The following is a 27,440-nucleotide window of genomic DNA, read 5'->3' as shown; positions in this document are numbered from 1 at the left end:
TTGTGCCACAGTGAGGCTACTGAAATAAAGATGTTTTTCAGATCATTGAAACATTTTGTTAACTGATTGGACACCTCTTAAATTTGCCCTCTTTTGTCTGTCAGACTGCTCTGCGGAGACGAGGCGGCAGAGAAGCCTTCAAAGATAAGAAGTCTTTTTCTCAGGTGAGTACAAACAAGCACAGATCAATGCACAGGCTGACAAAATCTGCTCCTTGTTCTTTGCACCAGAATGTGTAATCTAGAGAAGACCCTTTGTACTAGTTCAGTTATTATGTATTATGTATGAGAAAGTCATCTATATCATCACATAGCATCTCAGAGCTAAGCTCTGGTTATTCTGAAATGCCAAAGCCTGTCATCGAAATGATCGGCTACTCTTACCTCCCAGAACTGCCTGACATGCTTTCGCTGTTTTTCTTCTTCACGCTCTAAACCAGACGTAGATTATCACACTTAATAAAAGAGCCACAGTGGCTTCAACTTCATTTTCATTTTCATTTTGCACTAATTTCCTCAGAAGTCACGAGTTTGTTCTCTTAAACACATGAGGTGGAAACGCTGCTTTATCCGCCAATTGTTTTCTTTTAAATTCAGATTTTTCCTCGGAAATTAAATTTGCAACTTGGATGGAAACATGGTGCTTTCAAGTCATGTCGGACTGATTGTGTTTACAAGTTAAGTGCCCACGAACGGCCACCACAAAGTCGTAATTATGAGTGGAGTGAGTGGAGATCCCTGATTTTACGGGTTAGGGCCCTTTCGATTTTGACTGTTCAGTTTAGTTAGCATGCATTTTTTGTAGTGTTAATGAAGACTGATGATAAAACTTGCCAGATAATAAGACTGATTTTGCTGGTTTTGCCGCGGCAAGAGTTTGCAACAAAACTACATATCCCATCATTATATATGGCCACACTAGAATGATAAAATGGATAGATAAAGCATCATTTACATCCCAAATGTGTGGATTTGCTCTTTATTTTGTTGCATTGGTGCTAAAAAGCTTCCTCCCTTTGCTAATAAGTAAAAAAGAGAGAAAGAAATATGAAATTGCAAAACCATACTTTACGACTAAAATGACTTGAACGCACATCTCATCACAATTTCCGAACTCAGAATTACAAACTTCCAAGGAGGACTTAAATGCACCAATAGCTAGTGACCAGTAGCTTTCAAGCTCCAGAGAGAACAAAAACCATAAAAGTGGTTCATGTGCTCTCAAAATCACTTTCACACTTATTTAAACTTGTCGCGTCAAGATGTTATGTGAAAATGTTGTCCAAATGCCAATGAAAGACCACACCATAAACGCAATCTGTTAATGGACATTTTTACCATTTTAGCAAGTTTTTCCTTGCCTCTGTCACTTTTGACTTGCTTGCTGGGGGGTTTGCAAGGCGCCATTCTTTGTAGAGCTGCTTTGATCAAAATGTATGTGAAATATACAATTTAACTGAAATTGAATTACAGATCATCTTTCTAGCTAGTTGTTATATACTGTACATAAACCTTCCTTTTTTTCTTTCTTTTTAAGGAGGACAGTGCAGACCTGCGGTGTCAGCTACAGTTTGCCAAGGAGGAATCGTCCCTAATGCGGAAAAAAATGGCAAAACTAGGCCGCGAGAAAGATGAACTGGAACAAGAGGTGCAGAAGTATAAATCAGTATATGGGGACGTGGACAGCCCTTTGCCCCTGGCCGAGGTGACGGGTGGAGGCCCACACACCACCCGGGAGGCCGAGTTACGTTTACGGCTAAAACTGGTGGAGGAGGAGGCAAACATCCTGGGGCGGAAGATTGTAGAGCTGGAGGTGGAAAACCGTGGTCTCAGGGCAGAAAACGAGGACCTACGATGCCAATACGAGAGGGACTGTTTTGGCCGTGAACCCTTTTCCAGTGTCCCTACCTCACCATTCGGTGGCGATGTGCTGGAATCTGTGAGTGAACTACGGCGCCACTTGCAATTTGTGGAAGAGGAGGCAGAGCTTTTGCGGCGCTCCATCTCTGAGATTGAGGACCACAACAAGCTGTTGACGACTGAGCTCAACCGCTTCAAATTTGGGCCCAGCAGCCAGGGCGACAGGGAGTCAGAAGGGGCTGAGGGTGGAAGTGTTGGGTCACTGAAACCTGGGAATGGTAGTGGAGGAGGTAATGGCGTCTCAGGAGGAGGGGGCGCCCTACAGGAGGAGCTGAAAGCTGCAAGACTCCAGGTTAATGAGTTGAGTGGGAAAGTGATGAAGTTGCAGTATGAGAACCGGGTGCTAATTTCAAATATGCAGCGTTGCGACTTAGCGGCACACCTGGGCATGCGGTCCAATAGTCCACGTGATAGCGATGTAGACAGTGACACCGGGAGAAGGGAACCAGACGAAGAGGAGACAGCGAGGCTTCTATTGCTCCATCCCAAACGGGAAGGACCTGTTGGTGGTGAAAGCGACTCTGATGACTTGTTTGAGAAGACGGCTACATCTGGATTTGCCAGTGGCGAGAAACCTTCGGAGGTTGGTAACCTGAGAGCAGCCGAGTTGGACCAGCGTAGACGAGAAAACCGGGAGGCACTTAACCATGTCAGGCGTGAAGCAGAGCGCCTTGGAAAAACTGTCGAAAGGCTCATCACTGATACGGACAGTCTGATCCGGGAAGGTCGTCTGGTTGTCTTGGGAGGGGACCTTCTTGCAGAGGGTTCAGAGTTCAGGGGTGACGGGGACTGCGCTGAATCTAAACCCGAATCTCAGGTGCTGGATTCCATCAACTCCCGCATGAGGGCTTTCAGGACGGAACTCCAGCATTTCATGAATAAAGTGGACCACCTTGGGGAGGGCTTACGGGACCGTGCAGATGACCTCTCCCCCATGCCTAACCTCACCGAATCCAGCAGCTTTCTGTCCACAGTTACATCCATATCAAGGGATTCGCCCATCGGAACACTTGGAAGAGATCTGGTGACGGACTATCAGGTAGGTTGCATGTAACTCAATCTTAAATCTTTGTTTTCAGTTTCTCGTCAGTGTTTTCCGTCATATGCGATCATGTGACATGCCAACTTCCTTTTGCCTTTCTGCTTCGTATTTAAAAACCCTTTTCAGAATGAATATGCCCTTATAGTTATTCTGCACACCTTCACGTACATACTCATTAGTCTTGAAAACCTAAGAGTCCTGAATGTGCCACAAAAATAAGCTGTTAAAATAACACTGGCTGGCATGACTCTTCATACCATATCAAGTTAAGAGAAAAGTTTGTAAGTCAAGCTTTGTTCTGGATGTGGCACTGGAGTGTAGTAATTAGAGGTAAACCTTTGTAGATAAGACAATCACCTCTTGCTACAGTGCGATTTCAGCATTTTAGCAAACTATGACCACCGTCTGTTTGAAATGTTGGACAGGCACTCAGTTGGAGCCATTATTTGGGGAGGATAAGAAAATTGAGATACTTACAGGAGATGTTTAGCTGTAGGCATAGAATTTGACTTGTAACATTTGCCTGGGAAATAGGTAGTTTTCTCAGTTATCTTTGATTTGCATCCATATCTATGTAAAATAATAATGGGAGTTTTCTGTGCCGAAACATATTATATGCAAGTATGTGAATGCAGATGCTTCTAGCTTCATGTTGTTGCATTTGCAAAATAACCCAAGTATGCATTGCATTCGCAATGTTGCCACAAGGGGTGCTATATCAGACATTATTGTGGGCTGTCTACTTCTTTGCATGGTGGAACAAAAGTTTGAAGAGAATATTTCTGAGCATGGAAGTTAAAGTCAATATGTCTATAGCAACTTACCAGAATAATAACACATCTTTTGTAGGTATCTCTATTACCCCCTTGAGTACTGAGGTTTTTTACCGCTACAGGAACGCACGCACGTTAAGCATGTTCAGCTGGACTGATCTTTGGTGATGCATTGGCAAAGAGATCTTATCTGTGTAAGCATACTTACGTTAAGTATATTTTTGGCCTTTCAATCAGAGCCAAAATGAACCACAAGGGATTTCAACTGCAACTTTTTGTATTTCCTTGTGTCATTATTGGATTAGACAGGCAAGACTTAAAATATTTGTACACAAAATTGCATTAAAAATGTACAATAACTACAATGGTCAATGAAACATTTATGGTAACATACTGCTTTCTTCACATAACATGTTTTAAAACAGTACGCAGTACTCTAGTATTCCATTCTGAACATTGCTTATTTCTCTACTTCTTGCTTTTTAAAAGCGTTTTAGTCCTGATTTTGGTTTCTAGGGTCACCAAATACTTTGTAAGATCTTTTCACTACATGTACATGAAGTAAATTAACATTTTCAATGCCTTGAAAACACACACCTGCCCCAAGCACCACCCAGCTCAGCCAAGATGCCCTTACCTTTAGCTTCCCATTGATGATAAACACCCTCAGTGCTGCTCATAAACACATGCACCCGTGTCTGCCCCATTCCAATACCCACAACCCTCATATCTTACTCCTCACTCACCTTTGACTGCTTGCTGAACTGCTGCTGGAGCCTTAGGGGCAAATAAATAATGGTATTTCCACCATTGCTTGACAGGGTTATGAGAATAAGTGTCCCGTTTTGATAGATGTGGCATGACCTACTAACAGTATGCATTATTTGAAATGGCAGTAAAATGTGTTTGTCGTCATTTTGAGGTGCCCCCAAGCAGAGCTTAAAGATTTTTATTTACACAGTTAATACTAATGCAACATGTGGATAATGCAGCCAGTATAAGATATGGAAATATATATAGCACTTACTGTGCATTTTTGTTTCGAAAGACATTTGGCCTGCCATAGTGATCAAGATTAACTGATCGTACTATGTATACATTGAATGTACTGTAAATGTTGATATATTATGTGGTTGATGTTCCTAAGAATGCAGCTGAATTGCCAGTGTCTTTTCTTTAAACTAATGATTTGTATGTGTTTATATGTGTGATTTATGCTAAACAATTTTGGAAAGCTGCCTCCCATAGAACTGCTTGTAGCTTGCTTCCTGCTTTGTGCTTTAAAACTGCTTTACGATAACATGAGTCAACTTTCCAACAAATAACCTAGAAGTTTACAATTATTTAAAGGTAATGTGCGTAATTTCTGCTAGTGGCACCAAATGGAATTGCAATTATATTTTCGGTATGTTAACTAAGCCAATGGCGTGTTTTTTAACAACCCTTTCTTGGCTCATTATTTGATTGGAAAGACATTTTATTGTCTGGAATGACAAAATTGGGTTTTGAACTGCATCCAATAACTGAATTGAAAATGCAATGTGATGCCTTCTGTTTCACTTACTATTTTTTAATATTTAAATAGACAGTATTCAATGTAAACTGTGTGGTATTCATAAAGTAGTAAGCTAGTAGACTTGTAGTCAAGACCGCCTAAACCAAGACCAGAGGGTATCGAGACCAAGACAAGACCAAGACAGACCAAGTCGAGGCCAAGACCGAGACCAAGTCGAGACCGGAGGGAAAAAAAACAGTACTTAGCATGTAACGTTAGTTACGTCCTTAGAGAGGCTTGCAAAAAATATGTCCCTAAATAACTTATACCGCACGTGTGAGAAGAACACATGATAAACAACAATAATTCAGCAGATACATGATCTGTTTGGTCATGGGAGGTTGGAAAGGTTTTACCTCAAAGTGTTTGAAAATGGGTAGATAGCTTTACCTTTCCCTGTGTTTACGCTCCAGGTGTCTGGTGAACGTTGAGGTGGTCTCGGCTGTCTCTGTCAAGCAGACTTTGCAGAATCTACATTTCGCCGAATGCTTCTTTTTATTTGACGATGTGCAGAAGAACTCATTGTGTTCTACGAAAGCAAATTTTATGACCAAGGAATTTGCTGACATGCTACTGACTGACTGTGCTCTTTACGCTCTACGCTACACTCACTCACTGGGGCATAATGTTATATGGATGGATGAGCGCCAACGGCTGTGTCACAAAAAAATACATGTGATTTGGTTGCATCTGAAGGGCGCGAAATAATAATACTTTTGCATTATCGAACGTTGTGTCGTCGTGGATATTGTAGTATTGTATTGCTAAATCCCCCAACCACTATGTCGGTCTGAGACAGCGAGACCTAGACAAGACCGAGAGGTCCGAGACCAAGACAAGACCAAGACCAAAGACCGTCAAGGCCATGACCCGAGACCAAGACCGGTCTCGAGACATACATCACTTATAAGCTAGTATTCCAAACATTGACAGTCATTATTTTGGCAATTCTATTTGCTGCAAGTTGTGCCAAAATTACACACATTAGCATCTCAAATCTGAAAATCTGAACAACATTATTTGATATTTTACTTTTAAATTGAATAGTCTAATATTCAGAAAATCTTCTGAGGGAATTTGTTGCTAAAAAGATTTTGCATATTTCGCCAAGAGTCTGTGCAGAACATTTGCTGAAGCATGGCCCCTACTGCCTTATGATTGGGTGATGAGCTCATTTGGCTCATGTTCATTGGTGGAATCCATTGGATAAGATGGGCGGTTCTTTGCTTTTGCTTTTGGCATCCGACCACTATCACAACAACACTTTACATTGAGCATGAAGTCACGGCCTGTTCATCTCACATCTATTAACCGTTCAATGAAGATAACAGAACACTCATATTGTTTTAAGAGCTACAGATGACTGCTAGGCTGCTTATATTGCATGGCTGAGCTACGCTAAAGTAGCATGGCACAGTCAAACCAAATCCAACCCCCACTTCAAAGTCCTATCCCTTTGTAGCTGATCTGATCATTCATTCCATTCCATAAAAATAATGTCAATTCTAATAACATTGTGATATATGATACATTTTATATATATTGATAGATGCTGTGATGTCTACAATAACGATTATAAATGCTAATTAAAAAGTTAACATCATTATACGATTCAAATTAATTTAAGAGAACAATATAGTGGATATCTAGTTGTTTGCTATGATTATGTACTCTAAGCTTAGCAGGCTAATCAGTTAGCATGCTAAGCTTACATGTTTTCATTTTATTCATTGGGTAGACACTTACAGTGCATTTAATACATTGTGTTTGTATGCGTGTGCCTTAGTAATCTAACCCATGGTCTCTGCATTGCTAGCACCATTGCTAGCTACCAGATGAGCTACCCTTTGTAGTATCGATCGTATCATGTGATATATGAGGTATTTTAATTGACCGTTAATTTTAATATTTTCATGTTCAAGACTATTTAGATTAACAAACTATTTTTTACAGTTATAATATAATAAAATCCCCCTGTACAACGTCTTTCAGCCAATGGAATCGTTGTATTTTTAGGATTTTGGCGGGGGATTGGATTTGGCACAAAACCGTTTTGGCTTATTGGTTGCACATTTTGGGTTATTGGTTGTAAGACTCATGTTTTATCCTCATCGCATGCGCTTCATAACCAGTGTTTTGCATTCTTTTCTTCCCTTGGCCCCTCCCACTTTCTCTCTCTCTCTTTCTCTCTCTCTCTCTCTCTCCCTCATTGGTTCCCTTCAGATGTTTCAACCCATGATTCTGTTCCTCCTCATTCTCGTCCTCTTCTCGTCTCTCTCCTACGCCATCATCTTTAAGTTGGTCTTCCTTTTTGCGCTTTTCTTTGTCTTGTGACCCGCTGGCTCTTTTCCTTTTTTTTTTTTTTTAAAGGAATTGTTCACCCAAAAATGAAAATTCTGGCAATATTTACTCACTAATATAATGTTGTTGAAATACCTGTAACATTCAGTTTTCTTTGGAACTCAAAAGATGAATTTTCGAAGATTTATAAAACACTATAATGGTGCTTTTTGTCCTTTTTGGAGCTTGACAGTCACTATGAACTGTCTGTGTATGGAAAGTAGCGTTGTGATGATTCTTCAAAAAATTATTCTTCTGTGTTCTATGGAAAAATTTAATGTTATGATGGGCAAATAATGACCAGAATTTTCATATTTGAGAGTGAATTATTTATAATCATTTTGTGAAGTACAGTATGTGTCAAATTACCCCCTCACCCTTTCTGCATTTCACACTTTGAGTTTCGCTTAAACCCACATTCTGTTTTTTTTTCCACTCTTTCTCTTCTCGTGTTTGTCGATTGTCTTTGTCGTTCACCGAACCCCATCACCTCCCTCTGTCTCCTCTCCTCCACCTCCCCAACCACCCTTCCCCCCTCCCTCACTCACAGTATGGGCGAAGGGAGGAGCACGATTGGTGTCTAGACCGGCAGAGTGGCCCGGAGGCGCAGGGGCAGGGCAGCGCCAAGGGGTCCGCCACACCCAGGGTGGCCCCTGGACTCAGTAGATACACCAGGCCCCACAGTTACAGACCCGAGGTCAGTGCCTCGTCCATCTCCCTCCCGACTTTAAGACAAAAGTGTCTCTTTACTGTTCTTCTTTCAAATTCCTGTAGCCCCTTAACATACTAAGGCTGCATCCCAATTTGCATACTATTAATATTATAATGCAGGCAGGATTATATTAGTGCATTCCCAATCATAGGATGGTATTCTGGATGGTTTATTATTTCTGCTGGATTTTTGAAGTGTGCTTCAGTGCTTGCTTTTTGGGCTAATATTTATCCACAACCCCTTTTATAATAAAAGGGGTGTTTATAATGGTTAAATTGCATTTATTTATTTATATATGTATATATATATATATATATATATATATATATATATATATATATATATACAGTGAGGAAAATAAGTATTTGAACACCCTGCTATTTTGCAAGTTCTCCCACTTAGAAATCATGGAGGAGTCTGAAATTGTCATCGTAGGTTCATGTCCACTGTGAGAGACATAATCTAAAAAAAAAATCCAGAAATCACAATGTATGATTTTTTAACTATTTATTTGTATGATACAGCTGCAAATAAGTATTTGAACACCTGAGAAAATCAATGTTAATATTTGGTACAGTAGCCTTTGTTTGCAATTACAGAGGTCAAACGTTTCCTGTAGTTTTTCACCAGGTTTGCACACACTGCAGGAGGGATTTTGGCCCACTCCTCCACACAGATCTTCTTTAGATCAGTCAGGTTTCTGGGCTGTCGCTGAGAAACACGGAGTTTGAGCTCCCTCCAAAGATTCTCTATTGGGTTTAGGTCTGGAGACTGGCTAGGCCACGCCAGAACCTTGATATGCTTCTTACAGAGCCACTCCTTGGTTATCCTGGCTGTGTGCTTCGGGTCATTGTCATGTTGGAAGACCCAGCCTCGACCCATCTTCAAAGCTCTAACTGAGGGAAGGAGGTTGTTCCCCAAAATCCTGCAGTCGCCCTGTCCCATGTGCAGAAAAACACCCCCAAAGCATGATGCTACCACCCCCATGCTTCACAGTAGGGATGGTGTTCTTGGGATGGTACTCATCATTCTTCTTCCTCCAAACACGGTTAGTGGAATTATGACCAAAAAGTTCTATTTTGGTCTCATCTGACCACATGACTTTCTCCCATGACTCCTCTGGATCATCCAAATGGTCATTGGCAAACTTAAGACGGCCCTTGACATGTGCTGGTTTAAGCAGGGGAAACTTCCGTGCCATGCATGATTTCAAACCATGACGTCTTAGTGTATTACCAACAGTAACCTTGGAAACGGTGGTCCCAGCTCTTTTCAGGTCATTGACCAGCTCCTCCCGTGTAGTTCTGGGCTGATTTCTCACCTTTCTTAGGATCATTGAGACCCCACGAGGTGAGATCTTGCATGGAGCCCCAGTCCGAGGGAGATTGACAGTCATGTTTAGCTTCTTCCATTTTCTAATGATTGCTCCAACAGTGGACCTTTTTTCACCAAGCTGCTTGGCAATTTCCCCGTAGCCCTTTCCAGCCTTGTGGAGGTGTACAATTTTGTCTCTAGTGTCTTTGGACAGCTCTTTGGTCTTGGCCATGTTAGTAGTTGGATTCTTACTGATTGTATGGGGTGGACAGGTGTCTTTATGCAGCTAACGACCAAAAACATGAGTGATGAGCGGTGCCTGGTTTTCTTCTGTAGTGACTGAAGGCAGAAAAATGATTAGGAGAATAATACAGAGGCCCTGCAGTCCACACCGGAAATTCCTCAAAGCCATAAATGAGCTAAAACCCACATCTGGCTAATGTTAACTGCCTTGAATACAAATGTAGATCTGTTAAAGAAACACAAAACACCACCAACAAAGTGACCATCTTCTGAAGAAACCCCTGGGTTGCCATGACATTCTAAGACACTCCTTTTGTCCTTCGATATAAACAATTTGCTACACAAGCTCCTTTGTTCCGTTCATTCAATCAGAACAACACAAACACTTAAAAGAATATACTGAATGACAATCCTCATCGTTCAAGACAATGAGATTTAACAGACCGTTGAACTCTTTTTAACAGGACACAAAACTAATGCTCTGCTCATAACTTCAAATGTACAAATTAACTTTTCAACTATATGCACATATCAGGACATCACATCTTAATTCAGGAACTTTCACACCATCACAAAACAAACTTTTCTTGGGTTTTTACAATACACATATATTATGAACTATAACACTATAAAAAGACTCTATTGTGTCATCATTCTACACTTCTGAACGCACATAACCTAATTTTAATATGCTAAGAATATTGTATCAAATTGTTATGTGTAGTGAAGTAACCATGAAGAGAAAGTTTGTCATGTTTCATATGTATATGCTTGCCTGTTTATGTAGAGAATGTTGATAATAAAGGGTAACTAAACACCTGCTCAGAGTCTGACTCCACCCACTAGAAATATTTGAAAATGCTGGAAAAGTGGGCAGACCCCGGCGGGGATAGAGGGAACCAACCGAGTGCGGGGCTGAGCGGGGGGGCACCTGAGACTCGTAGTGACGGATTAATTGACAGCTGCTGTCAGACTCTATGTTGTTATTATTCCTCACACGGTCGCAAGACGACATGTACATGAATCTGGCGTGGTGAGCTGGAACCTGCTTACGTCACGAAGTACCGCAACAGCCAATAGGAAAATTCAACTGCAGTAGCCACCGTTCAACCTGAAGAGGGCAGCACTCAGACGTTTTTACACCATATATTGTAGAATTAAAACACTTTATACACAAATGTCAAAAAAATTACTTGAATCAATGACCAGTACTAATAAAGCCCCATGCTTACAGATCATTAACTAAAAAAAGTTGGTTTAGGGTTTAGTTACCCTTTAAGTGATTTTATAAAATTATAAGCTTCACATTTCTGCGTTTAAACGCTTAAAAAATTGTCCCCATTGACTTGCATTGTAAATGCTTCACTGTGACCTCGATTTTTGCTTTGTCTTTTAAAGAAAAGTAGGGATGAGTCGAGTGGTAATCAGCGTTATGCCACATATCGCTTCATTATATAAAAGTCAGGATAAAAGTATGCCCAATTTTGAGCATATAGATAGGTGTGTGCCTTTCCAAATGTCATAGCAAAGGGTCTGAATACTTATGTCAATGTGATGTATCATCTTTTTGTTTTAAATACATTTGCAGAGTTATCAAACATTTGGTTATTGCTATGTCATTATGTGGTATGGAGTGTAGATTGATGTAAAAAAAAGGCTGCAACATACAAAATTTGAATAAATGAAGGGGTCTGATAGTTTGGTAAGAACAAGCAGCACTACTTATGGTGTAAAAAGGGCACCGTATACCAACATGAAAACATCATCCCAGCGGTGAAGTACAGTGGAGGGAGCATCATGACTTGAGCCTGCATCGGGGCCTGGAACGCTTGCCATTCTCGAGGGTAAAGTGAATTCCCAAGATATCCTACAAGATAATGTCTGGGTGGCAGTGTGCCAGCTGAAGCTCAGTGGAAGTTGAGTGATGAAGCAGGACAATTACCATGAACATCAAAGTAAATCCACTACAGAATAGCTTTGTGGCTCAGGTGGTAGAGAGGGTTGGTGGTTCGAATCCCAGTCCACACGACTCCACATGCCGAAGTGTCCTTGGGCAAGACACTGAACCTCAAGTTGCTCCCAATGTCAGGCTAGCGCCTTGCATGGCAGCTCTGCCACCATTGGTGTATGCGTGTGTGTGTGTGTGTGGATGGGTGATTGGGACACAGTGGTGGTAACACACCTTTGGTAACCTCTAAGGTTAAAAAAAAAAAGCGCTATATAATTGCAGACCATTTACCACAACCACCGGAAACACTTGGTTGAGGTTGGTCCTGCCAAAGCAGAATCGACCAGTTATTAAATCCAAGGGTTCATTTACTTTTTCCACAGCACTGTGAATGTTAAATTGAATGTGCTCAATAAAGACATGAAAGATTATAATTGTTTGTGTGCTGTTAGCTTAAGAACATTGTATTTGTCAAATTAATATATGAAAAAGTAATGCAGAAAAACAGCTTATTCCAAAGGGTGAACATACTTTTTCTAGCCACTATACATTTATATATTATTTGTAAAATAAAAGTTACATTTAAAACTAGATTCAAATGAATAAAAAAAACTTTTTCAGTTTCCTATTACCAGCAAAGTCCATTTTAAGTCTCTAATCGAAGTATGCAAATTGGAATGCAGCTTTAGTTGCTAATATGGTAAACATTGAAAATTATAGTTGTTTTACAGATCACATAAATAAGAGGCAAATAGGATGAAATGTTCAGGCATTGGTTTTGCACCAAGGGTCTGTGTTCACAAATAAAGCACTTTATATTCCTCAGACTTTATATACCTCAGTTATAAAGACCCCATGAAACGGTTTGATCAAACAGTTTTCCTGTGTTGATGCATTTCCTATTGGAACAAGAAGTTTGAGCAAGGCATACTTAAAATAAAAAAATAATAAACACATTTTTTGTTGTTGTTTTTTGTCATAATTGAACCATAATTTGCTACTATCAAAATTCACATTTTAGAGATCATTCATTGGATGAAAATCTGAGTAGCGCAAGATGAGTAATCAATATTTTTTGGTCAATTTTATTATTATTTTTTTTATTTTATTTTTATTTATTTTTTCATTTTTATATTTGCATTTATATAATAGCATATAGATAGCTGCAAAGTGAACACATATAGACTAAAAGCCACAATTGTCATGGGGTCTTTAACAATCTAAACCTTGAAATGAAAAGTTTCATAATATTTAAAACCAAAAAAAACTGAGCTGAAAGAGTAAAATGTCACTTATTAATTATTTTAAATCAGATACACAAAAAATAAGAACATGAAAAGTAATTCATTAGTTGGTACTAGAATGAAACGGATATAGCCAAAGCAATTCTGTAAATTGAATTTGCTCCATTGTTTCACTACAGTTATTTTGGTCGTCTCACTCCGCTCACAGTCACTGCTGTTTATTTAAAGTCACGTTGGTTTTTCATTAATTCTGACCATTCACCCTTCACTCACACAGGGGCTTTTGAAAATGTGATGTTTTATGAATTTTGCAGTCTCAAGAAGAATTGTAACTGTTGTATTTGTCTCAGTCATGTCATTCAGCTGATACTAAAGCTATATATATATATATATACTATATCTATATTTAATTAGTTTAAGTTCTCTTTGTGTGTGTGTGTGTGTGTGTGTGTGTGTGTGTGTGTGTGTGTGTGTGTGTGTGTGTGTGTGTGTGTGTGTGTGTGTGTGGCTTTTCCGTATTTTGTATCTTACTTGAATGCGTGACATGTCGTAGTAACAAATGCCCGACTCGGACGTCAGAGCTTCCCAGGTGCACTGGAGGACAGCATATGACCACTCTGTGACCGTTTTTATTGCTTTCGTGCAAATGAATCTTTGCTCACACATACAAGATGCAAACAAGTCTCACACAATGAACGTTACTATAACTACATTTTTGCAAACTGACTTTTATGAGCTGCATTTACGTTTCTCTGCAGTTTCCTGGTGGAATTAACACTAGAGGCGCTACAACAACTATGCGTTTAATACATAGCTACTGATTATGACTTTATAAACACAAATATTTCACACTATTACTCACACAATGCTGTTATGATATCGAAACACTTTTACACTAATGCTTCATTTGAAAAACTATATATTTTAACACAGTAGCTCACCTGATAAAGTGTTGGACTTTGGACTTGGCAGACAGCAGGTCGAGCCCAGCAAAAGTACGCAAGCTGACACATGAGACAAAAGTGTCATAGAAGTGGCACGAAATGACGTGATTGCTTCAGAATATGTGCTTTTCATGTTGTATTTTATTTTAGATCAATATTGGTTTGGTTTAGGGCCAGACTGGACTGGACTGGACTGGACTGGACTGGGAAGAGAAATCGGCCCAGGATTTTACATGGCAACTGGCCCAATTGTTGAGTGGGGGAGGGAGGGGGGGTGTTCCCTATCCTTTTCTGCATATCGCAGCACGTTTTGTGATCCTTTCTGCATAACGCAGCAGCTTAATGTTACTAATTGCGGCCCATTCGGCACGTTTCGCAGCTGAACCACCAGCCCGCTCTGTTTTCCCGATGGACATTCCGCACATGATCGGCCCAAAAGTGCGTCGGCCCACTGGGAAAATGCACGGTATGCCAGATTACCATTCCAGCCCTGGTTTAGGGTAACGACGTCGGTTTTGTTCACCTCTCATTTGCTTTTAGAAGACTATTGATTAGGTTTAGGTTAAAGTTTTATGTTAGAAAGGTACGTTTTACTCATTTAAACCTCCATATAATAAACCCTTGTCAAATTACAACACCATTCACTCGCTTTTGGCGCCCCCCGCTGGACATTTCACTGGGAAACTGCAGCAAAACGTGTACTTGGAAACCATTCCATTATATGCCCTAATATTTCCTTTATTTATCTACATTTATATACCAATCTAAGATTTACTTCCTGACAACCATGAAACAATATGACTGAAAATTGTTTGTTTCAGATTTTCAATGTGAATCTAGAAAGAGACAATTCAGAAATACCACCTTAAATCTTGATGCATGGTACAGACTTGTTTATGTTTGCATGAAAATCCTGGTGTCTCTCTTGAAAGTGTTGGGATGTTGAGACTGCTGTTCTGTGTTCTGATGAGATCCAGTTCTGTGACCCAACTACCCTGCCCGAGTTGGCAACCCCTACCAGAGAGATACAGCTACGTCTGGACCACGAGAGGAGGCTTAGACCTGGACAGGAGGAGAGAGAGAGCTTGACTTCTGCCATCACTCAGGTAACATAGGATGTCAGTGCTGACTTAAGCACAGTGTTTTTGCTGTCGGGTCCAATGTACAGAAGTTTGCACTTTAGCCTGTGTCTTCTTAACCCCAATACATGCTCCAATATGTATTGGAGTATTATTACCTGTAATAATCATAACCCTTATAAGTCTTATATTGTCTTTTCTGAATGTTTACAGGAAGAGGAAAGGAGGCACACCGATGCTCGGCAAGGACTCAAGCTGCAGGGGCTTCAAACCCATGAGCCAACATGGCCTCAGGAACGAGTTCTGCTGCAACAGGAAGTGAGGTCATTCCACCACAACATCGTCATTGTCTATATGAAGCTGCGCTGGATTCTTATGCACTGGAGGCTCGGACGCAGGACAGACGCTGGAGAGGAGGGTGCACATGGAGAGGTGAACTATTACTAAACTGTATATGTAGAGACAACTATTATTAGTGAGCCATTATTAGTTTGATTCTCATGAAAAGTGAACAAACATCCTGTTACTTTAAGCAACCACAACCAGCCTGACACAGCAACATCCAGCTCAACCAATGGTTTGAGTTTTGGGCGGGACTATCTGTTTGACCACCCAATGGCTGCCAATGGGAGTGTTTGGAAAACCTCATTATTTTTACAATGACATTGCAATTCCTATACACTTAAAATGTCAATAATTTTGTCTCTTACATAACGGAAGTTAGCTGACGAACCATAAAGTTTTAAATTGGCACAGTGTGAATTAGAGTGAGCACATGTTGTCCATCTGTCCATCTGTCACATCTAGGACAGCTGTTGTTTCATTGTAAACAAATGTTTGTTTTCTGAAGCACAACAGAATGAATCAGTGAAGCTCAATAACAATTTTCAAGAACATTACAGTACATTATAAAAAGTAGTTTTACTTTATTACTGCATAATCCAATGCAGAAAAGCACTCTAAAATGCTTCAAATAATGCCACAGTATTACCATAGTACATATCCAAAAATCATTATATTACCATGATACATGTCCAAAACATGGGAATAGTTATAAAAATAATGTAAAAAATATGATCCAAAAGTCCAAAAAACATAGTTGTATTGTGGGATATGCCCCAAAACATGGTAATACCATGATACATGTCCAAAAACATGGTAATACCATGATACAAGTCCAAAAACATGGTAATACCATGATACATGTCCAAAAACATGGTAATACCATGATACATGTCCAAAAACATGATACATGTCCAAAAACATGGTACAAGTCCAAAAACATGGTAATACCATGATACATGTCCAAAAACATGGTAATAAACATGGTGCATGTTCAAAAACATAGTTGTATTGTGGGATATGCCCCAAAACACGGTAATACCATGGTACAAGTCTAAAAACATGGTAATACTATGGTACGAGTCCAACAACATGATATTACCATGGTGCGTGTTCAAAAACATGGTTGTACTGTGGGACATGACACAAAACATGGTACAAGTCCAAGAATATGGTGATGATACCATGATACATGCCAAAAACATGGTATTACCATGATATATGTCCAAAAACATGGTAAAAACAAGGTACAAGTCCAAAAACATGGTATTACCATGATACATGTCCAAAAACATGGTATTACCATGATATATGTCCAAAAACATGGTAAAAACAAGGTACAAGTCCAAAAACATGGTATTACCATGATATATGTCCAAAAACATGGTAAAAACAAGGTACAAGTCCAAAAACATGGTATTACCATGATATATGTCCAAAAACATGGTAAAAACAAGGTACAAGTCCAAAAACATGGTATTACCATGATATATGTCCAAAAACATGGTAAAAACAAGGTACAAGTCCAAAAACATGGTATTACCATGATATATGTCCAAAAACATGGTAAAAACAAGGTACAAGTCCAAAAACATGGTATTACCATGATACATGTCCAAAAACATGGTAAAAACAAGGTACAAGTCCAAAAACATGGTATTACCATGGTGCATGTCCAAAAATATGATATTACCATGATACATGTCCAAAAACATGGTAATAAACATGGTGCATGTCCAAAAACACAGTATTACCATAGTACATTTTTTAAAAACATGGTAATACCATGATACATGTCCAAAAACATGGTAATACCATGATACATGTCCAAAAACATGGTATTACCATGATACATGTCCAAAAACATGGTACAAGTCCAAAAACATAGTAATACCATGATACATGTCCAAAAACATGGTAATAACAAGGTACAAGTCCAAAAACACAGTATTACCATGGTGCATGTCCAAAAATATGATATTACCATGATACATGTCCAAAAACATGGTAATAAACATGGTGCATGTCCAAAAACACAGTATTACCATAGTACATTTTTTAAAAACATGGTAATACCATGATACATGTCCAAAAACATGGTAATACCATGATACATGTCCAAAAACATGGTACAAGTCCAAAAACATGGTATTACCATGATACATGTCCAAAAACATGGTTCAAGTCCAAAAAACATGGTATTACCATGATACATGTCCAAAAACATGGTTCAAGTCCAAAAACATGGTATTACCATGATACATGTCCAAAAACATGGTTCAAGTCCAAAAAACATGGTATTACCATGATACATGTCCAAAAACATGGTTCAAGTCCAAAAACATGGTATTACCATGATACATGTCCAAAAACATGGTACAAGTCCAAAAAACATGGTATTACCATGATACATGTCCAAAAACATGGTACAAGTCCAAAAACATGGTATTACCATGATACATGTCCAAAAACATGGTAATAAACATGGTGCATGTCCAAAAACACAGTATTACCATAGTACATTTTTTAAAAACATGGTAATACCATGATACATGTCCAAAAACATGGTAATACCATGATACATGTCCAAAAACATGGTTCAAGTCCAAAAACATGGTATTACCATGATACATGTCCAAAAACATGGTACAAGTCCAAAAACATGGTATTACCATGATACATGTCCAAAAACATGGTTCAAGTCCAAAAACATGGTATTACCATGATACATGTCCAAAAACATGGTATCAAGTCCAAAAAACATGGTATTACCATGATACATGTCCAAAAACATGGTTCAAGTCCAAAAAACATGGTATTACCATGATACATGTCCAAAAACATGGTATCAAGTCCAAAAACATGGTATTACCATGATACATGTCCAAAAACATGGTACAAGTCCAAAAAACATGGTATTACCATGATACATGTCCAAAAACATGGTACAAGTCCAAAAACATGGTATTACCATGATACATGTCCAAAAACATGGTAATAAACATGGTGCATGTCCAAAAACACAGTATTACCATAGTACATTTTGTTCAAAAACATGGTAATACCATGATACATGTCCAAAAACATGGTAATACCATGATACATGTCCAAAAACATGGTTCAAGTCCAAAAAACATGGTATTACCATGATACATGTCCAAAAACATGGTTCAAGTCCAAAAAACATGGTATTACCATGATACATGTCCAAAAAACATGGTTACAAGTCCAAAAAACATGGTATTACCATGATACATGTCCAAAAACATGGTTCAAGTCCAAAAAACATGGTATTACCATGATACATGTCCAAAAACATGGTACAAGTCCAAAAACATGGTATTACCATGATACATGTCCAAAAACATGGTACAAGTCCAAAAACATGGTATTACCATGATACATGTCCAAAAACATGGTAATAAACATGGTGCATGTCCAAAAACACAGTATTACCATAGTACATTTTTTAAAAACATGGTAATACCATGATACATGTCCAAAAACATGGTAATACCATGATACATGTCCAAAAACATGGTTCAAGTCCAAAAACATGGTATTACCATGATACATGTCCAAAAACATGGTACAAGTCCAAAAAACATGGTATTACCATGATACATGTCCAAAAACATGGTACAAGTCCAAAAAACATGGTATTACCATGATACATGTCCAAAAACATGGTTCAAGTCCAAAAAACATGGTATTACCATGATACATGTCCAAAAACATGGTACAAGTCCAAAAACATGGTATTACCATGATACATGTCCAAAAACATGGTACAAGTCCAAAAACATGGTATTACCATGATACATGTCCAAAAACATGGTTCAAGTCCAAAAAACATGGTATTACCATGATACATGTCCAAAAACATGGTTCAAGTCCAAAAAACATGGTATTACCATGATACATGTCCAAAAACATGGTACAAGTCCAAAAAACATGGTATTACCATGATACATGTCCAAAAACATGGTACAAGTCCAAAAAACATGGTATTACCATGATACATGTCCAAAAACATGGTACAAGTCCAAAAACATGGTATTACCATGATACATGTCCAAAAACATGGTAATAAACATGGTGCATGTCCAAAAACACAGTATTACCATAGTACATTTTTTAAAAACATGGTAATACCATGATACATGTCCAAAAACATGGTAATACCATGATACATGTCCAAAAACATGGTTCAAGTCCAAAAACATGGTATTACCATGATACATGTCCAAAAACATGGTACAAGTCCAAAAAACATGGTATTACCATGATACATGTCCAAAAACATGGTTCAAGTCCAAAAAACATGGTATTACCATGATACATGTCCAAAAACATGGTACAAGTCCAAAAACATGGTATTACCATGATACATGTCCAAAAACATGGTTACAAGTCCAAAAACATGGTATTACCATGATACATGTCCAAAAACATGGTCAAGTCCAAAACATGGTATACCATGATACATGTCCAAAACATGGTAATACATGTCAAAAACAGTATTACCATAGTACATTTTTTAAAAACATGGTAATACCATGATACATGTCCAAAAACATGGTACAAGTCCAAAAAACATGGTATTACCATGATACATGTCCAAAAACATGGTAATAAACATGGTGCATGTCCAAAAACACAGTATTACCATAGTACATTTTTTAAAAACATGGTAATACCATGATACATGTCCAAAAACATGGTACAAGTCCAAAAAACATGGTATTACCATGATACATGTCCAAAAACATGGTAATACCATGATACATGTCCAAAAACATGATACATGTCCAAAAACATGGTACAAGTCCAAAAAACATGGTATTACCATGATACATGTCCAAAAACATGGTAATACCATGATACATGTCCAAAAACATGGTATTACCATGATACATGTCCAAAAACATGGTACAAGTCCAAAAACATGGTATTACCATGATACATGTCCAAAAACATGGTATTACCATGATACATGTCCAAAAACATGGTACAAGTCCAAAAACATGGTAATACCATGATACATGTCCAAAAACATGGTATTACCATGATACATGTCCAAAAACATGGTACAAGTCCAAAAACATGGTATTAGCATGATACATGTCCAAAAACATGGTACAAGTCCAAAAATATGGTAATAACAAGGTACATGTCCAACAACATGGTATTACCAAGATACATGTTCAAAAAACATGGTAATAACAAGGTACAAGTCTAAAAACGTGGTATTGCCATGGTACAAGTCCAAAAACATGGTATTAGCATGATACATGTCCAAAAACATGATACATGTCCAAAAATATGGTAATAACAAGGTACATGTCCAACAACATGGTATTACCAAGATACATGTTCAAAAAACATGGTAATAACAAGGTACAAGTCTAAAAACGTGGTATTGCCATGATACATGTCCAAAAACATGGTAATACCGTGGTACTTTTTGTTTCTTATTTTGTTAGTGTGATGGCAGCTCAAAATCATTATAAAACAGATCTTCAACAGATCTTCAGTTCCAAATCGAATTGGATGACCTCTGATGACATGTATGAAATTATTGTAGCAAGTTGCTATGTTGCTTGGCAACCGTAAATCACATTGGATAATGAGCTATATTACTTGGTTGAAGAATTGTTTATTATTGTTTATACTAATATGAATAATGTAATTGTGTTCAACATTTGTGTCTTACCATATTGTTGATGCCACCGTTATATAAATACAAAAAGACACTGAAGGCTTAATTATGCACTTTATATGATAGTTATTAAAGATAGTTATTAAAACATGTTTTTAATAAATAGGAAAATGATCATTTGCTTTATTAGATTGTGATTGAACCTCAACTGCCAATATTTTCCAATGTTGCACTTGTTTCTTCAGTATGAACGGTTGGAGAACTTTCCAGAGCTGGGTCTTCTGATCGAGCCGGGGGATAGTGAGATAGTAGAGAGAGACGATCAGAGAGTGTGTATCCAGATCACAGGAAGTGATGTATCAGACCCTGGTGCACTCCCGCTGTCTCCAGAGAGATTTCAGTATCAGAAACAGGTAGTGTACCGGACCAGTCAAACATGTGGAGGAACGGTTATACTGTAAATAGAATAATATAAAAATATATGATTACAGTAGCTAAACCTTTTACATCTAAAATGAGAGTTTTCCATTATATAACCCATTTAAAGCTGTTACATGTTCAGAGACAAACCGTCTGAGCCACCTTAGAAAAAAACGAAGACATTTTTTTGCTACTCTTTGAAATGTTCACCTTGAAATCTCTCTTGTCTGTGCCGAGGGCATTTTCTGAAGCGAAGCTAAAAACAGTTTGAATGTTTCAGTAGCTGCACTCAGTTTCCTGGATATAAAGCAGTAAACATTCTCTCTATTATTTATTAAATCAAAGTGCATGAGTTTGTAAGGAGTTTGTTTAGTGTTGCAAATCAAAAAAAGAATGAATGTGGTGTTTTTCCTTTAGATCATTTTCTAAATGGTTATGATTTCTCAGTGTACACGTTGTCTGTTTATAACGCGTGTGTCATAGACAATCATTGCTTCCATGTTGATTACTTAACCCTGCATTTATATCATGTTCTACAAACAAATACAAATTACTGAATTAACTACAAAATATCAAGTGATGTAACCGTTGAGAAAACCGCATTAAGATACTTTCCTTGGGCCTTGAATACACGTGAGTTCATTATTAATTAAAAAAAAGTGCTCAAACATATTTTTCAAGGTAAATCTAAATATTTCTCCCAAATATCATACATTTTTGAGTTACGAATGGCAAGAAATGTTCTTAGGGTTACTTCATTTGACTTTTGTAAAATGTGTTTTTCATAAAAATTCTATTATTTCTTTTAATTAATAAAACTCATGCAATCTTTTATATATTAATCATACTTAAAAACAAAATAGTTGCAATGTCTTTTTTTTTTTTTAAGAAATAATAATTAAAGATGTTTCCAAAATACTATGCCAATTTATTTATTTATTTATTTATTTTTTAAGAAATAATAATTAAAGATGTTTCCAAAATACGATGCCAATTTTATTTATTTATTTATTTTAAGAAATAATAATTAAAGATGTTTCCAAACTACTATGCCAATTTTTTTATTTATTTATTTTTTAAGAAATAATAATTAAAGATGTTTCCAAAATACTATGCCAATTTGTTTTATTTATTTTTTTTTTTTTTAAGAAATAATAATTAAAGATGTTTCCAAAATACTATGCCAAATTATTTTATTTATTTATTTATTTATTTTTTAAGAAATAATAATTAAAGATGTTTCCAAAATACTATGCCAATTTATTTTTTTTATTTTTTTAAGAAATAATAATTAAAGATGTTTCCAAAATACTATGCCAATTTATTTTATTTTATTTTTTAAGAAATAATAATTAAAGATGTTTCCAAAATACTATGCCAATTTATTTTATTTATTTATTTATTTGTTTATTTTTTTAAGAAATAATAATTAAAGATGTTTCCAAAATACTATGCCAATTTTATTTATTTATTTATTTATTTTTTTTAAGAAATAATAATTAAAGATGTTTCCAAAATACTATGCCAATTTATTTATTTTTTTATTTTTTTTTAAGAAATAATAATTAAAGATGTTTCCAAAATACTATGCCAATTTATTTTATTTATTTTTTTTAAGAAATAATAATTAAAGATGTTTCCAAAATACTATGCCAATTTATTTTATTTATTTATTTCTTTGTTTATTTTTTTAAGAAATAATAATTAAAGATGTTTCCAAACTACTATGCCAATTTTTGTATTTTTATATATATATATATATATATATATATATATATATATATATATATATATATATGTTAAGAAATTCAGCTTTTAAGGAGACTTTTATTTTATTTATTTATTTGTTGATTTATTTTTGTATTTTTTTTACTGTTGTAGAATGACTTTGAGCTCAGAAGTTGAAAACACATCATGTTCATCACAGCAGAGGTGTATTTAAATCATTGTTTTGTGTGCATTGCATTTTTTATATTTTTGAAAACGTATCGGATCTAGACAGAATAAGAAAAGTGCATCACATCGTTACAGTTACAGTCTATGTAAATAGCAAACCAAAAGTGATGGTGGGCTGCCTGATCAGATACTTTGTTTAGCCAATCAGAAGACTTTGAGGACCTTTCAACCTGTCAATCATATTACTTGTTCACATGGCAGCCCATATATGGGCAGCAGGAAGCTGAGTGCATGGTTTTGGAAGTTTAACGTCTTTCTATGCAGTTGTCAGTCTCTCTCTCTCTGTCTACAGGCAAGGGATAGTCGGCGAGTGTTGCACGCCCTGCGCTCTCTGCTGGAGGAGTTTAGGGTGGAGTTACGTGAGGAGGCGCAGCAACGCTGGCAGCTGCAGCAGACGTTAGCCAATGAGAGAGCAGCATGGGAGATCCAACGCGTTGAAATGAGGAGTCACGTTACCAAGGTGCAGAACAAACCTTAAATCGCAACAGAATCACTTGGGAAAGACATTAGAGCACACCTGAAATTTCCGTCATGATTCACTGATAATTTCCCTTTTCACTCTGAAATGGACCCGTCAGGTCTTGACTCTTCGTCACTCACAACTATAATGACATATCATTTGTTTGGCTCGTTTTCATGACACATTGACTGAATTTAATGAGTTAAATTAATTGAAATTATGCAACAGATTCATTTAAAGCTCATTCATCTCTAAATCTGGTAATAGTGGCATTATTTGAATTCAGTACTTTAAAACATTCAGTTTTATGAAGAAAATAAAGATGTTTTAACTGTGGACCGCTAGCTGAAACAAGCAGATTGCACTGAAAATCAGATGTTTCAGTTATGATCTTTTAATCAGTGTCAGTAATTACTTAAAGGGATAGTTCACCCAAAAATGATAATTCTCTCATCATTTACCCACACTCATGCCATCCCAGATGTGTATGGCTTTCTTTCTTCTGCTGAACATAAAGATGATTTTTAGAACAATATCTCTGCTCTGTAGGTCCTTACAATGCAAGTGAATGAGCATAAAGGCAGCATAAAAGTAATCCATACAACTCCAGTGGTTTAATCCATGTCTTTAGAAGCGATATGAAGTGAAATAGCGATCCTTTTTATTTTTACTATAAATCTCCACTTTCACTTTCACATTCTTCTTCTTCGTTATTTTCATGATTCATGCATATCGGGCAGGGAGGAGAATTTACTGTAAAACAGGACTTGCATATCATATCACTTCTAAAGACTATTTAAAGATTCTTTGCAGTGGTGGTGGTGTAGTGGTCTAAAGCACATATCTGTTAATCAGAAGGTCACTGGTTCAAGCCCCACAGTCACCACCATTGTGTCCTTGAGCAAGGCACTTAACTCCAGGTTGCTCCGGGGATTGTCCCTGTAATAAGTGCACTGTAAGTCGCTTTGGATAAAAGTGTCTGCCAAATGCATAAATGTAAATGTAAATGATTAACCACTGGAGTCATATGGATTACTTTTATGCTGCATTTATGTGCTTTTAAAAGCTTCAAAGTTCTGACATTGTATGGACCAACAGAGCTGAGATATTCAAAAAATCTTCGTTTGTGTTCTGCAGAGTAAATGAGAGAATTTTTGGGTGCACTATCCCTTTAAGGTTAATTTATACAATATAAGATGCGCAGGGTCGGTTTAAAACTAGTTAGAAAAATAAAGAAAGAAATAAAGAACTTCCCTTCCAATGTCACAATTAGCTTTAACCAGTTATCGACGCTCTTCGGCTAGCCAAGTTCACCTAGGTCAAGAGTGTCGTGCACGAACAGGAAAAATATCACCAAATAAACACTTTAGCAGAACAAAAACATTAGTGCATTTTGTCATCATTTCTAGGCAAATTAATAGAAGCATGTTCTCCCAGTAAGTATATAAATTATTCTTTACTACAAGGCCAAATTAGTCTCAACCCATGAGATCCTGATTATGAGGTTTGCTAAATGATACTGTAACGTGATTTCTCAGCTCCTGCATTTGCAGTGTCATGCATTGCTTTTGGCCTTTGGTGACTTATGCACTGTGTTGGTGCCTGAGAGTTAGGGAGCGTCTTTAAATAGACAGCTATATTTATACAGTGGTGCGGTTTGTCAGTCAAACACAGTCATGATCTATTAAAGGAAGCGTATGTCAGAGGAGCTCATTCAGACCTTGAATAGATTCGGGAATATCTGGCTAGACGAGTGTAGTGTACCTCGACAAACGTTGCTTTGGCAAAATATGCGTTTGGAGACGTGTGTGTGTGTGTGTGTGTGTGTGTGTGTGTGTGTGTGTGTGTGTGTGTGTGTGTGTGTGTGTGTGGTTATGTTTGGAAGTTCGACTTGTCTCTTCTTTTCTTTAAAAAAATGAATAAATCTGGTTTATAGTGAGGCACTTACAATGGAAGTGAATGAGGCCAATCCGTAAACATTAAAATACTGTTTCAAAGGAATAGTCACAAGACATAAACATTATGTGTGTTAACATGATTTTAATGATAAAATCACTCACTAACCGTTTCTGTGTAGCGTTATAGCCGATTTTACAACTTAACGTAACGTCATAAACCCTGTAATCTGACGATTTAAACAACTTTACATATCAAATATTACACAAGTTTAACAAAAGAATGAATTTAAAGGGTAACTAAACACCTGCTCAGAGTCTGACTCCACCCACTAGAAATATTTGAAAATGCAGGAAAAGTGGGCAGACCCCGGCGGGATAGAGGAACGAACCGAGTCGCGGGGCTGAGCGGGGAGCACCTGAGACTCGTAGTGACGGATTAATTGACAGCTGCTGTCAGACTCTATGTTATTATTATTCCTCACACGGTCGCAAGGCGACATGTACATGAATCTGGCGTGGTGAGCTGGAACCTGCTTCGTCAGCTGTCACGCTACGTCACAGTACGCAACAGCCAATAGGAAAATTCAACTGCAGTAGCCACCGTTCAACCTGAAGAGGGCAGCACTCAGGCGTTTTTACACCATATATTGTAGAATTAAAACACTTTATACACAAATGTCAAAAAATTACTTGAATCAATGACCAGTACTAATAAAGCCCCATGCTTACAGATCATTAACTAAAAAAGTTGGTTTAGGGTTTAGTTACCCTTTAAGTGATTTTATAAAATTATAAGCTTCACATTTCTGCGTTTAAACGCTTAAAAATTGTCCCCATTGACTTGCATTGTAAATGCTTCACTGTGACCTCGATTTTTGCTTTGTCTTTTAAAGAAAAGTAGGGATGAGTCGAGTGGTAATCAGCGTTATGCCACAAATGCTGTCTATTGAGCTTACTAAAATGCCTGTATAAACATCATGTGGTTCATTCAGTCACATGACCTCATTACATTGCTGGTATAATTCAGTAAGTGGTGTTCGGTTATCATCTCAGAATTAAATATGGTTATAGGGGATGGACCAGTGCAACATTGGTGTGTTGATACGATATCTGATTTTGTATTTTTTTTATCAACATCTGCCAGCACAATACCGATAGTTTCGTGGTTCTGCATTTTAATGCTACTTTGTTTGAAACCAGTGATATATATTACATAAATTCAAAATACATTTTAACAATAACTTGAACGTCTCTGCATGTTTCCATGATTCATGATAATTGTCCCTGATCATCGACTATTTTCAAACAACCGGCTAATGTCCAGCACAGATCATTGCTGTTATTGAACGATACATCAGTGCATCGTTAATGGTATTTTTTTCTTTTTTACTTTTTGCATCAAATAATGAATCAAGAGGGATAACAGTTAAAGGGATAGTTCACCCAAAAATGAACATTCAGTCATTGTTTACTCACCCCTGTGTTTTTATAACCCTATTTAACTTTCTTTCTTTTTCTGAACACAAAGTGAGAAATTGTGACATTTTGTGCTCAGTGATGTCATGCAATGTCAGTTTATGGTGACCGCC

At 37.4% G+C, this 27,440-nt stretch overlaps 1 protein-coding gene across 1 annotated transcript in view; it reads left to right on the top strand.

The window, feature by feature from the left end:
* Nucleotides 1-27,440, top strand: part of LOC127649372 (microtubule cross-linking factor 1) — an 87,958-nt gene that overhangs the window by 40,044 nt on the left and 20,474 nt on the right. The window contains 7 exon segments of the mRNA XM_052134433.1: nucleotides 105-164; nucleotides 1,537-2,958; nucleotides 8,180-8,326; nucleotides 14,967-15,140; nucleotides 15,327-15,545; nucleotides 21,363-21,530; nucleotides 23,786-23,953. Coding sequence (XP_051990393.1) covers nucleotides 105-164; nucleotides 1,537-2,958; nucleotides 8,180-8,326; nucleotides 14,967-15,140; nucleotides 15,327-15,545; nucleotides 21,363-21,530; nucleotides 23,786-23,953 — 2,358 coding nt within the window.

This window comes from Xyrauchen texanus, chromosome 9 (assembly GCF_025860055.1).
Source record: "Xyrauchen texanus isolate HMW12.3.18 chromosome 9, RBS_HiC_50CHRs, whole genome shotgun sequence".
NCBI classification, from domain to species: Eukaryota; Metazoa; Chordata; class Actinopteri; order Cypriniformes; family Catostomidae; genus Xyrauchen; species Xyrauchen texanus.
This window is presented reverse-complemented; position numbering and strand designations above follow the sequence as displayed.